Source organism: Seriola aureovittata, chromosome 7 (genome assembly GCF_021018895.1).
Source record: "Seriola aureovittata isolate HTS-2021-v1 ecotype China chromosome 7, ASM2101889v1, whole genome shotgun sequence".
Classification (NCBI taxonomy): Eukaryota; Metazoa; Chordata; class Actinopteri; order Carangiformes; family Carangidae; genus Seriola; species Seriola aureovittata.
The window spans coordinates 8,955,901-8,969,566 of NC_079370.1; the positions used below are offsets into that span (position 1 = coordinate 8,955,901).

General features: G+C 40.3%; 1 protein-coding gene across 1 annotated transcript; it reads left to right on the top strand.

Annotated features, from left to right (window-relative positions):
- The first annotated feature begins 545 nt into the window (after positions 1–545).
- On the top strand, positions 546–13,315 carry lin28aa (lin-28 homolog Aa). The gene is made up of 4 exons (XM_056380496.1): positions 546–555; positions 1,409–1,581; positions 5,943–6,127; positions 9,080–13,315. Exons 1-4 carry the CDS (start codon positions 546–548, stop codon positions 9,297–9,299), a joined length of 588 nt encoding a protein of 195 aa, XP_056236471.1. The 3' UTR covers positions 9,300–13,315.
- Positions 13,316–13,666: the final 351 nt, after the last annotated feature.

Consider the following 13,666-nt stretch of genomic DNA (forward strand, 5'->3'; position numbering starts at 1 on the left):
TAACATTTAAAAGATTTATCACAGTGTAGCCTAAAAGTAAATGTGAATCCAGGCCATTTTACTGTCATAACACAAACAATTTTCAGACATGACACTTATCATTGGAGAGTATCTGAATAAAAGCAGGTTGACCATGTTTCATACACAAATATGTCTTAGTCCTGCAAATGAAACAGACTACCTTACCACTGAATATATTAGTGCTATAAATGACATTATTGCAAACTCTTCACTGAATTTACCATGAGAACAGAGGTCGGGATGGAAATATTATTTTAAAATATTTGAAAGATAATTCGTTAGAAGTGATTGGTCACTTCCCACATTTGGGCCCTTCCATCACACAATATGCAATCTAATCCTTGGGGACTATAATTGTGAATCACGTGGACATGACCGAGAGTGTGGGGGGTTTGTTGGATTGGAAATGGTCATTTGTATTGACCAGCAGAGCTGACCACTGCAGGGGAGCGAAAAAACGCGTTTTCTGTAAACAAAGACGGACGCGGTAGCGGTGAACACTGGGAGTAAACTGGCCCTCAAACATGGCAGAAGGTATGTTGGGAGTTTTTTGGGGGGGGTTATCTCTGTGAATGATTGAAGTGGTTTCTGAAGAGGCTGGGTTTCCTTGCATTGTGTTTGAGATTTTTTTGGGGGGGATTCTTCAGCAAAATTTCTGCCTGGTGACCCCCCCACCCCTCATTGTTTAGGGGGAATAGGTTGCCAGCCCTCTTTTGTTTACCCCCCTCTCCCGCTTTCCCTCTGGCTGCGCAGCTTCTGCTTTTCACAGCATTTTGCATGAAAGTGGCAATCTGTGAGGATTACCCAGCTTGAGGGTTAAAAAAAAAAAGGATACTGTAGCTTGGGTGCTAATTTTGACTCAACGCAGAAGTGAAGACATGGGCTCTGTTTCTAACCAGGAATTCCCAGGTTGAGTAACAAAACAAGCTTCTTTCTTTCTTTTCAACGAGCTAATTAAGCTGTTTTCTGGTGGACTGTCTATCTGATTGTAATGGCACATTTTCCAGTTTGTTCACACTGCAATCCGTGGTTTATCAAAGCATTAAACGCTCTTTAGAAATCCTGACACCAGGCAGCCTTCAAGATCACTTATTTTGCACAAACTCGTGGCACAAGACTACAGCTCAGTCTCCTTCTTTTAATGAATACGTTGACCATTTTAATCGTAGTGAAGGCAAAACAGCAGCCTACGCTTGTTACTTGTGTCTTCATTTCATCAGTCCGTATTGATCAGTGATGCATCAGCGCAAGACAATGAGAAGAAAACTTTTTTACGGCTTTTGTACCTTGCTGAAAGTATGCTATTTTTGGAAAGAGTACAAAAATCCTTTCATTTGCAACAGCACGAGTTGAGTTAATGCAACTTTACATACACTTTTCATTGCAGGAGTGTGTAAGACCGAGGAGGATGAAGGACCGAGCACCGAGGAGGATTCACTGTCTTTCCACGGGGTCGGCGTGTGTAAATGGTTCAACGTCCGCATGGGTTTCGGGTTCCTGTCCATGACCAACCGAGAGGGAGTGCCACTGGACGAGCCGGTTGATGTATTCGTCCATCAGGTAAGATCACCCTCTGCTCGGGGGGAGGGGGGTGAAAGTGTTAACTAACGTAGCAACACTGGCGTTTCCTCTAAACTCAATTACTATTTCGGTCTGGAAATGTACTTTTCCCTAAGCAACAGCGGAAGCGAGATCATCCCACCTGTTTCCAATGTTGTTTAATTAATTTAGATTTTCTTCTCCAACCTAATTGGCTGCAAGCTGAAATAAGTCACTAGACTTTGTAAAAGAAATATACTGGAAAATATAAGGTAAACTGTAATCTATCTGAGATTTCGATATGTTTCATTAAAGTAAATTTACGTGATCAGTTAATCTGGTTTGGACTGGTGGTTTTAACGCAGTGGTGGGTGTTTCTCGCTCAGGGCAAGACGTGTTGGTCTGCGGGCCACCCTCGTGGTCTTTCAGAGGGACACTGATACAAAGTGATAGAGAAATGAAAGTGGTTACACCTCTGCAGACAGACAGATCAGGTTGAGACCAATGCTTAAAGGATAGTATAGGTTCTGTGTGAGCTGCATGGAAAGTATTCCTCACTTTCATGTTCACTTTTGAACATGAGTGGATTTCATGTTTTTGCCATTCCTCAGTGCATGTCTCCATAAAGTGGGAGCTTTTAAGACAATTCACAAGTTATTTGCGGTAATGGATACATAATCAGGATAATTGAGCACTTCTTTTTTAAGGTTAAAATGTGCATTTTAAACAAATTTGGCATAATACAAAATAGTTGCTTAACATATATTTTATCTAAAAAAATTGTCATGCTATGAGATAGATATAGATGTATTTTTACAGTAGGCGATGCTCTGACCAAATATTTAATTCTTCACTTGAGGTTTAATTGTTTCTTTCTCATACTGAAGAAATAAAAGAAATCCCCTCTTTTCACCAAGGTTTAACCAAAACCCTCACCCACCTTGTAAAAGTGTTAATGGTAAAGTGGGAGGTATGGCTAGGGAGGCGGGGGTGTGTTTCCCTCCTACTTCTCATGTGAGTGAGCGCCTCCACTGCTTGTCTGATAAGATAAAGGCTTAGCATGTGAATGAGAGGAGTCCCCACTAGCTGCTCATTCACCTCAGGTTCCTGTCATAAAGTGATTAGAGAGTCTTTGCTGTCTGCTCAATCCCCTCTGTGTGTGTGCGTGGTGGTGTGTTTCTACCAGTTTTAAAGAGCAAAGGGGGTATGCGGTTTTACTTGAGTTAAATTTCCTTGTCCACACACCACCATGTCACCACTTTCGATGGCCTCCAGCTGTGGATATATTTCCCTAACAAAGTGCACACATCCATTTAAAGAAGGTCTGCCATCCATGGTTTATTCTCATTAGTTTGCATGTTCTCTCACTCAAGCAACTCTTATTTGTGTCCATTTCCCTGCAGAGTGTTTTCTGCTCAATGATACGTATAGAAAGATTTAATTGTTCTGAGGAACAGTTGTAACTGAAATATTGTTTGGGTGTACACAGGAAGTTGGTGATTAGTCATTTTGAAAACCAAAATGTCAGTTCAACCGGGGACGGAAGCTTAGTTTTGTGCTCCAGCAGGTAGAGAGGTTTAAAAAGACAGTATAAAGAAGTAGTTGGTGTTGCTCCAGGCTCAATGCCAGCTGCTTAAAAAAGTCCAGTCCAGTGTGCACAACCTTGTGTGCCATAAAAACAAGTTGATTACTGCTCCAGAAAAGTTGTAACCTAAGCAATAACCCCATTGTGTTTCATCCAAAAGAAAACCAATGACTTATTTCCTTCTCTGTCATAAGAAAAGTTGGACACACGCGTGTCAATGACAGATGTACAGGGGTTATAGCAACGTAAAAGGCTTTAGCCCTAAAATTAGTGGCCGCTTTTCAAAGAAAATTAACTCCCAGGGTCCACCGGCCTTTGTGCAGGTGGACAATAGAGCCACGCATCTGAATGAAGCACCCCTCGGCCGTGACCGAGGCCCTCTTTGTCTCAGCAGCAGTCCTGCTATTGTCCCTCACTGCTCTGATGTCTTTCTCTATCACTGGGCTTCTAGACACATTCTGGACTGAGTTTACAGTAGACCCCCCCTGATAAAGCCTCAGCATCAGGTCGTGCATCCAAGTGTAAAGGCCACACTCTGATCCTGTACCTGTGTGTTTGTAGGTCTGTGTGTGAGTGTGTGCTAATAACCTGATGTGGGCATGTGGCTGGTGAGGGTCCGTTAGGGGGGTGGGGAAGGTCACACATGGGAGAGGAAGTGGGTTAACGGTCACCAGGGCAGAGAGGCCTGATGGGATTGGGGCTCTGTGGACCTCCATGATATCACTCAAATATCATGGCTCACAAATTGTGTATCGTCACCACTCAGGACTTTGTAGCACATGCTCAACTGTGAGTGAACGTCACAGGAATAGAGAAGATGGGGCATTTGTTTGTTTTTGTTTTCTGTTTAATGCAGAAGGCGTTGCAGTTCACTTGAACCACTGGCTGTGTTTGTAATGATTCAGCAGCATACATTTTGAGTCCTGAGGTGTCCTAACTGGTTGATTAGCCTGAAGATGTGTCTACGAGATTTAATTGTTGTATTGTTTAAATCATATCCTGTATTTAAGACTTCTCCTGTTGGGTCTGAATTGAAACGTACCCTTTAGGAAGCTCAGTTTGATTCCTAGTGGTTTTGGCAAGCACAGAGTGCAGTCTGTTGCTCATGATTGATAGAGAAATGTGACTTTCCTTAAAATTTAAGAGAGAAGATGGGATTATTGTCTATCAAAACAAACGTGCTATATCACAGATCTTTCTTCCTATGCCAGCCTGTGATGGCTGACAATGTGGTGACAATTTAATCTCTCACAAGGGAATTTTAGAGAGGAGTTTCCCATGTTGTGTTAACCAGTCTTGTGGGTTTATCCTCAAAAGCACACCACACCTTCCTTCGCTTCATCTCTATTTTCTTTCTTTGGCTATCAGAAATGTTTTTTGGAAAGAAAATTGTATTGAGGGGGACTTTCTTGAAGGTCACTTCAGGTGAACATTTAATGAATATGCAGGTAACCACGGGGCTAGGTTATTGTTTACTCTCAACATGTTTGAACCACCAGTTTCAAAGTTGCGCCATTGTTGATTAATTAAGCCCCTTCAATGTTGTTGTTGATCAACGCATTTCTATCAAAAAAAAAAAGATGTTACATATTCAAGCACTCATATCAAAAGGAGATATCAATCATTTGTGCTTTCCCTCAACTTTTATCTTCCACGTCTTTCTGCCAAACAACTATCCAAGGAATGTCACCCTGACCCCCAACCCCCCAGAGAAGCCACACTGCCTTCTCACCCCACCCCCAACCTCAGCATTAACTCCTGCATCCTGCAGTTTAGGGTTAGTGGTCAGTGTGTTAGTTGTGCTATTTGATGTGAGTGGGAAGAGGGATGGGGGGTGGGGACAGCAGTGTGGAATGCTGTTCCTCCAAATGGAGGGGGTGGGTTGAAGGTTATCCTCATCAGGTTTAACACCCAAACACAGCAGAAAGACAAAGCAGCATTAAGGCAATGGTGCAGGGCAGTGTGTGTACAAACTGCGCAGTAGAGTGGGAACAGCAAGCTTAGTAGTGCTTGTCTATTTATCAGGTGAGACATAATGATCACCTTAAAATACCAGACACCTGATAACACCTATCAGACTCTGGTGTGTGTGTGTGTGTGTGTGTGTGTGTGTGGGGGGGGGGGGTTTCCATTTACCTCGGAAGTCAGATGTTAGAGCTGGGAATGATGTCACACCTGAGTTGACTGAGTTCTAGTAGAGCAAGTCAGAAGCTTGTTAATATTGTTGCTTGCTTGTTGTTGGTATTGTTAATTATACCAGCTGATAACAAGGCATTACTCAGTATTGCATACAAACACAATAGCAACATGTCCATAGACGGGATTTACCTCGGAAGTCAGATGTTAGAGCTGGGAATGATGTCACACCTGAGTTGACTGAGTTGACTGAGTTCTAGTAGAGCAAGTCAGAAGCTTGTTAATATTGTTGCTTGCTTGTTGTTGGTATTGTTAATTATACCAGCTGATAACAAGGCATTACTCAGTATTGCATACAAACACAATAGCAACATGTCCATAGACGGGATTTGGACAGTACTGTGTGTGCGACTCATTTAATGAGATACAAATAAGACAGATGTGTTAATAAACGCTCCAGTTTAAATTTTCTACTGGGGACTTGGAAGTTCCAACTTCCCAGTTGAAATGGAAATCACCAAAAGTCTCCACAGCTTATTCACCTGTTTGTGATTTGACTCTTTCTGTCATATGAAAAAATGCAGGGCTTTACACACCACAGAATGCAAGTTCCACAAACCCCAAACAATAATTTTGATTCTCTTCCTGTGTTCCCTTTCAGAGCAAGTTGCACATGGAAGGTTTCCGCAGCCTAAAGGAGGGCGAGGTGGTCGAGTTTACCTTCAAGAAGTCATCAAAGGGCCTGGAGTCTCAGCGAGTTACCGGACCAGGTGGCATCCACTGTCTAGGCAGCGAGCGAAGACCCAAAGGCAAGAAGGTCCAGAAGCGACGTTCAAAGGGAGATAGGTAAGCAAGGATGAACTGGGAGAGAACAGGAAAGACATTTTTATTTTCACTCATTTGAAAAATATAAGTGTCAGATAAACAAAAAAAATGAGTAAAGTGGATAATGTTATTTGCTTCTGTAAGATGTTGGCAACATGGTACACCTCATTATTTTATTTTCTGCTATGTTGGATAAAAAGCCATGAACACCAGGAGGAATTTTGCAAAAAGTCAAGCTTGAAAACTCTAAAGTAATGAAAGCCCAAACCCAAGGCTGCTATTCATTAATGCTAACACAACTAATTTCACACACTAAAATATACTGAGAGGGTCTCATACAAAGTTCCTAGTATATGGAACAAGCTCCATAAACTGCTACTGTTCTGTGAAAATCATTAATCTCCAAAACATCGATTTTTCAAAAATTAGTGATGTTTTCATCTTTGAGATGATGCATTTTTTTCATATAATCCAATGGGTTTTCAAATTGTTTATTTATCTTAAGGAGTATGCAAGACACAAAGACATATATTATCTATCCACAAAAATCAAAATCAGAAAAATTGGAGATTGGACAGCAACAAATCATGCATGCTAAATAGCTCAACAAACAGTCATTGTTGTGTCCACTTTGGATCAGATATACAATGGTGTTTTAGTTTCTCCCCATTTTCCTTCCTCTTCCTCAACCCCCACCTCTAGCCCTAGCAAGGGTCACCAGCAGGCTTGATGTGTGACCTGGATCAATAACTGTTTAAATCTGCTGGCCCCAAGTGAATTCACACCCAATGACTCTCCCTCTCTTCCTAAACCTCCTCTACCACTGTGATTTGCAACTCCAAACCCAAACTAATAATTCAAAAATCAATCACAATGCAAATAACACAAACATTAATATATAGAAGTTCTGAGCTTGTTGATATTCAAGAACTTTCTTCTTTCTACTTGACATGATACGAGTAAGAATGTCTTTGGTGGTGCTGGAAAAAAAAATACAATTGCAAAGGTTGTGATTTTCATTTGAACTGAACATGTGCATGATTCTTGAAAAATGAGAGCTAAATTTCATGAGTCCAGGTCTTATGAAAGTTACAAAATGGAAAAAACTGAACAATCTATCTGCAAATATACAGTATCATAATTCTTACCCTTTTCTTCTGAAAAGTTTCATTCAAAGGCAACATTGCCCCTCCAAGTAAAAGGAGCAAAGGGGGCCTTGATTTTTGGGTCCTTCTTTGAATATCAATATAGCGCGGGGTTAGAGGTGTATCAACTTCCCCCCCCTGTCAGTTGTGATTAGAGCCAGAGAGTAGTCAGTGTGAGAACAGAGATCATTACCGCCTCAAAGAGTCCTGGGAGGCCTGCTGTGGTTCAATAACTCTCTCTAGACCACACTGATCCATGGATAAGATATTGTTACCCTCTAGCGTATTTCATTATGCAACACAGGATGGTGATTCATGGATTTGTATATGATTGATTGATCATATTTATAGCCAATAGTTGGATATCTTTGGGACAGGAGTAAACAATATCAAGTTTGATGCCACCAGAGTGAGCTGCTGTTTTTTAGTCCATGTTTCATAGACCACCTTTGTGAGTGTGTGTATATATGACTGAGGGAGGGGAAAAAGCTCCTGTCCATTTAATTGATAACAGATGCAAGAGCCTGCGCAAGGGGGTGAAAGGTCACTGTTGTCATGGCAACAACGTATGAGTAAATGCAAGAGGGCTGGGGGCTGGGATGGGATTGGGGGTTAGAGGACTGAGGAGAGGGTGGGGGGGGGGTCAGGGTTCAGAGGTCATTACTGCAGCTTTTTTAGACAAAGGGGCCACTTCCCCTTTCCTCCTCTTGCCTCCTGATAGATGCTGATGTTAGGAGCTTCTGTGATGTAACAGTATAGACCTCAACACCAACCCTACGGCCGTCGCTACAGAGCTGCTCTGACCCCTTGGAAACCGCCCTGTCATAACTTCATCTGCTGCTACAGTGGTGGCAGGGGGTCCGCAGTGGCACACACTGACCGACCCACGCCCACCACCCATCTGTCTTCCGCCCCTGCACACGTGGCCATTCTATAGATTATGTTCGAACAGAGGTGGCCGATGGCACCCCTGATGGCTCCCGCTGACCCCGCATGGTGTTCATATCTAAAGTTCAATGCTGATGAAACGGATGTCTTACACAATAGAGTCCAACGGGAAGCTTTTGGCAGTGACAAACTGACAAATAGGGCAAGCTGTTCATGATATCTGACATAATACATGCCATGGAAACCACAGCTCTGTAGTCCGCTTGAATATTTATCCCCTCCAGAATTTCCTGCTCCCCCAAAATGCTGCTACTAAAAAAATGTAATAACTTTGGTCATAATTTTTGACCAATAATTTAATAAACATGATGTGTTTTGAGATGTTCAACCTGGTGTGCTCCTCACAGAGCAGTGTGGTGTGACCTGGAATGCCCTTGTGAGATTTATGCAAATGCCACTCAAGTCACACCTAGTGAAATGTTGCCATCTAGTGGCAAACAGGTGAAACATAAAGTCTCCTCTTCACTCAAAAATTGGTTTTGGTAATTGATACTTCATTTGGATGTTTAAGCTTCACTGTGCAGGATGATGTATGTGCAAAGTTTGACACCAGAAAATCTGTTCATCCATGACCAGTCATCATCACACAGCACAAAGACTAGTGGGTGAACATAGTGGGGCATTTAGCAGCTTAATAATCAGATTTTTCCCTTAGGAGTAAGTGGAGACCAAAAATCAAGTTTAAGGGTTAGGGTGAATGTGGATGTTGCTCTATAATTACTAGATGTGTAAATAGGCATCTCTTTGCTTGAAAGCAATCCATATCAACTCAAATGTTGATGATATGGCAATGAGGTGATCAAAGCTTATTAAGTGCTAAAATGATAACTGAGGGTTTAAGCACACATTATATCTGACTGAAGGCTGTTGGCTCTTGTAGGTGCTACAACTGCGGAGGCCTGGACCACCATGCCAAGGAGTGCAAATTACCACCCCAGCCCAAGAAGTGCCATTTCTGCCAGAGCATCGACCACATGGTTGCCAACTGCCCAATCAAAGCACAACAGTCCTCACCGGGTTCTCAGGGAAAACCGTCCTCCTTGAAAGGAGATGAGGAGGAGCACAGCCACTCGGCACTGCCTCCTGAGACCTCCGATTAAAATGATGAATCGGGCAACACTGACACCGGGGAAGCACAGAGGCCAATCAAACTGCTTTGATGGGATGGGACACACGACCCCCTTCCACCTGTTGAAGCTGCTTTTGGAACTACCTCAGGTTTAAAAAAAAAAATTTCTCATGAAGAATGTTGCTGAAGTTTTTTTTTTTGTTTTGTTTTAATTTGGTGTAACACTCAGGAATACTGCTGTATTATTGCACTCAGGACGCTTTCTAAATATTTGAATCACTGCTGTTTTTTGAGGGTTTTGAGATTGTAGTGACTAATGCCATTTAACGGATTATCCTAATAGTTTTTTTCAGAATCTGCGATTTCTTTTTTTATGCGATACTGTGTCTCTACTGTGGGCATTATACCTCTTGTTTTTGCATAATACTTAGTTTGCGTGTTTAGTATGGAGCTACACTTTTGCTGCCTTACCATTTAGTCTTCTTCCTGACTGTTACACCTCACTATCCGACAAGGCAGAGACGTGACAGTTAGTACCTCTGTAATGAATGTTAGCTTGCATATCGCATGGGGAACGGGAGGGTTGATGAAAACACATGGGATGGGTTTTAGGGTATAGCTATAGGCAATGTATTGGCATTTGCTAATATTGCAATTGACCATCCAGTTTTCCTGAGGCCAAATGAATGTCGGACCAGAAGTGGTTTCCAGCTTTTGGTCAGAGTTATTTTGTTGTAATTTCATTATTTTCATCCAGCGTTTTGCTGGCTGACTAAAAGTGCACGATCTACCTCACTGGTGCATGTTTGGTCTGCTACTAAAACTGTCATCCTAACTGCTGATGGTAAACCAAATATTCTCAGAATACATCTTTGGAGATTGTGATTTGAATTGGGATTAAATCAAATCCTTTTTGCACTACAGTATTTACACAGGATTAGCCATTAGTTGTATTATACCTCCTTAAAGAGTCACTTAACACTCCCTGAAAAGCTTCAGTTTTTGTTGACATCCAGTGGTTGAACTTCTCATCTTGCTGAGGTGATGCACAGGTGTACTCCAGGATCCTGTGATATCTTTCTTCAGATAACTTATTCACCTGGCACACCTGGCCAAGTTGGAATGAATGTTGGATTTGCAGCTTTTGAAAAGTTACACAAATTGTCAGACAGACACAGAGCGTTTTCTGAAGCTTTTTGACAATCCAACAGGCATTTCTTACATTGTATGCTTGGCCACTTACATCTCAGGAACCTATATGTAGTCAGGTGTGGTCTGTTGTACTGTTGATATAGAGTGGTACTATAGCTTCAAGCTACATCACAGTGTGGAGTGTGGAAAAACATGTTGTGATCATTATTTGGTAGGGAATGCAAAATTATTAGACTGGGTGTAGTTACTCTTAAACAGAGAAGGCAAAACGCTGCTTTTCAGTTTGGTGTTAAATTATTCTTTAACCTTTCTGGGAGCTGGAAGTATTACATTCGTGAACTTTCCATCTACACTATATTCTCATTTTATTGGCTGCTGTGTGAAAGGCTGCTGCTTTTTTTTTTGTTATTACCTCAACATGGATTTGATAGAATTCCAATGAATGTGATACTAAACCCAAAACATGTACAACTTACTTTCTAATAAGATACTTGACCTGGACTGAGTTACTGAGGCGTCCAGCTAGCTCTCCTCTTGATACTTGAAGAAAACGAGGCAGAATCAGACATGATGTTGCCAGTGGGAAGGCTGGTGTTTTTGTTTATATCCAGTGTGATCCATTTATAGGTAGTTATTTAAGACATTACCTCCCTATAACCCTTTGTAGGGTAATAGTTCAGGAACACCAAGCCTGCACGGAGGAGCATGTAGAACTAGCTAGCTAATCAGCATTTTACTCCCATTTTACAGGAGAAGCTGACGAGACTTTTACACCCAATTAATATATATGTAAAATTATTCTAAAGCCTTTTTTAAAAAGAAAATCATACTACGTATTTATTTTCATCCAAGAATGCTGCAGCTTCTCCTGATCCTGTCAAAGCCTCTCAGCAATTAATGTTTGATTAGACGTCAGAAAACTGCTAAATGTCATTCAAAGCTACATAATGACTCGAGAATATATTTGGGTAACACATTTTTTTAACATTGAGGTACTCGTGTTACTTACTTGATAAATCATTGTCCTTAATAATCCATTGCAGTATAAATCCAGTGATATTGCAATACAAGAGTAACAATATAAAGCACATACTGTACAGGTACATAGTATTATGACTGACTTAAACTGTGTTTCTTTTATTTCCTTGTATGTTTTTTTTATTTACTTTCTATTTTTGTGCACAATGAGTCTTTCACGAGAGGCACATTGTTATTCCTAACTATGCCAAAACCAATGCAATGTTACTCTGCACTAATCATGTGTAAGATGCATTCATTTCCTTTTTTTATATTCAATTTAATCTCTTTTGAATATGTGTTACATATTTTATATTATATGTTTTTAGAATTTCATATACCACATACAGTTGCTTGCTGGTTGGGAGGAAAAAAAAACCTACACTCTTAGTCTCATCTCAGGAAATGCCAATCTGAAAAACTCAGGGATTACTTCAGATTGATTGGAAAGAGTCGAGGAGTGTTTATTCAGGACAAAATTGGGATTAATTGCTCACCCGCATGATGTGAAACATAGGACAAGGGAGCGAAAGTAAAACGGGCTTAGTATTGTTTGCTTTTGAATGTCTAGGTGCAACAATTTCTCTTTTTATTCATTAAAAATACTAAGATTGTGTCAAAAAAAAGCAATGATTACAAATGATGTGAAGCAGTTAAGATTGAGATTTACATGCTTTTTGACTGAATTTTCCATGCACCCAGTTTGATAATGTTCTTTATATTTTCTCCACTTTGACATAACATGCCATGATATAATATGATATGAAGAAAATGTTCCACTATTATTGTATTTTTTTCCTCTATAATCGTTGTAGATGGGGATGTAGTAGAATATTGTTAAAAGGGACTGGGGCTGGTAGTATATAATCTGGGGTTGTCTCATCTCAACACATGGCTGATACTTGGTGTTTCAGACTATCAATGCTTATGACAAAAGAATGTGTCATGGATGAATTAACACTCAAATCTTGCTTTGTAGTCTAATGTTAGGTTGTGTTTATATACTATACGTTTTCCAAGCGTAAAGGTTACGTAAGGAAACACTTTTTTGATAATTACACTCAGGATGTAAAAGGACAGAAAGATTGTGAATGTAAGTGCTCTGATTAGGTGGAATGGTTTCATTTTTTTTCTGCATATTTACATTGAATTTACCACTTACAATTATAATGCCAGTACATCCTCTAACTAAATTGAACACTTTCCTTTCTCTGCATTGAAAAGGTGTGCACACATATGACTTTTGTTCATCAATTTCTGTGATTGTAACTTTTTAATCCCTGAATCTACTGAATACCTCATCTGTCAAAGTCTAACTGGTGACACCCACTATAAGGTTGAACAAAAGTGTTGTATTGTAATGTTTGCAATATTCTGCTATACTGTGATGTTTTCAAAGTATCATTTGGAAACTAAAGTCCATGACAGAAGTTGTGATTGCAACAAACCTGTCTGACCCCTCAGTGGTGTGTTACTGTGATTTGATTGTCGGGTGTTGGATGGGTTAGAAAATATCTTGAAATAACTTGAAAATCCAAGGACCTGTAAGACTATGTGCTCAGGGTAACATTTGAAGCACACCAAAGCATTCTGCATCATAGTTTGCTCTGTGTGGTACATTTTGTTTGTGACCATCAGCCATTTCATTTGTGGTGTTGTATCGTCAGGTAAGTGGCTAGAGCTTCTTCCAAAAACGTGCATTTAATACTGATGAATGTATCAGTGTTTACTGCCATAAACTTACAATTATCTTGATCTCAGGCAATTTAATGGCTAGTTTGTCAATGATGAGCAGCATGTAGGCTTTTCAAAGTATTACTGTGATTATGTTTCTATATGTAAAGATCTGCTCCATTTCCTAATAAATATGTCAGTATCCATGTGTGTTTTTCATGAACTCTCTTATAATTATTTACAATCATGAGATCTGTATGACATCATTGACTACATTTGCTAAGCAGTCAAAGAAGAAATATTCAGATCCTAAAGCAAAAGTAGCAATAACAGAACATAAAAATACTCCATTACAAGTAAGAGACTTGCATTCAAAGGTTTTGAGCACAGAATTCTTATAAGCAAAATGTACTTTGGTATCAAAATACACTCTTTAAAAAAAAGGGATATACCAGCGAAAAATTTTTACAAAATGGCAACCCCAAAGCTGTCCCTATTAATTGGACATGATTAATATTAAGCTTTAACATATGGTTTCAAAACTATTAATAAAGC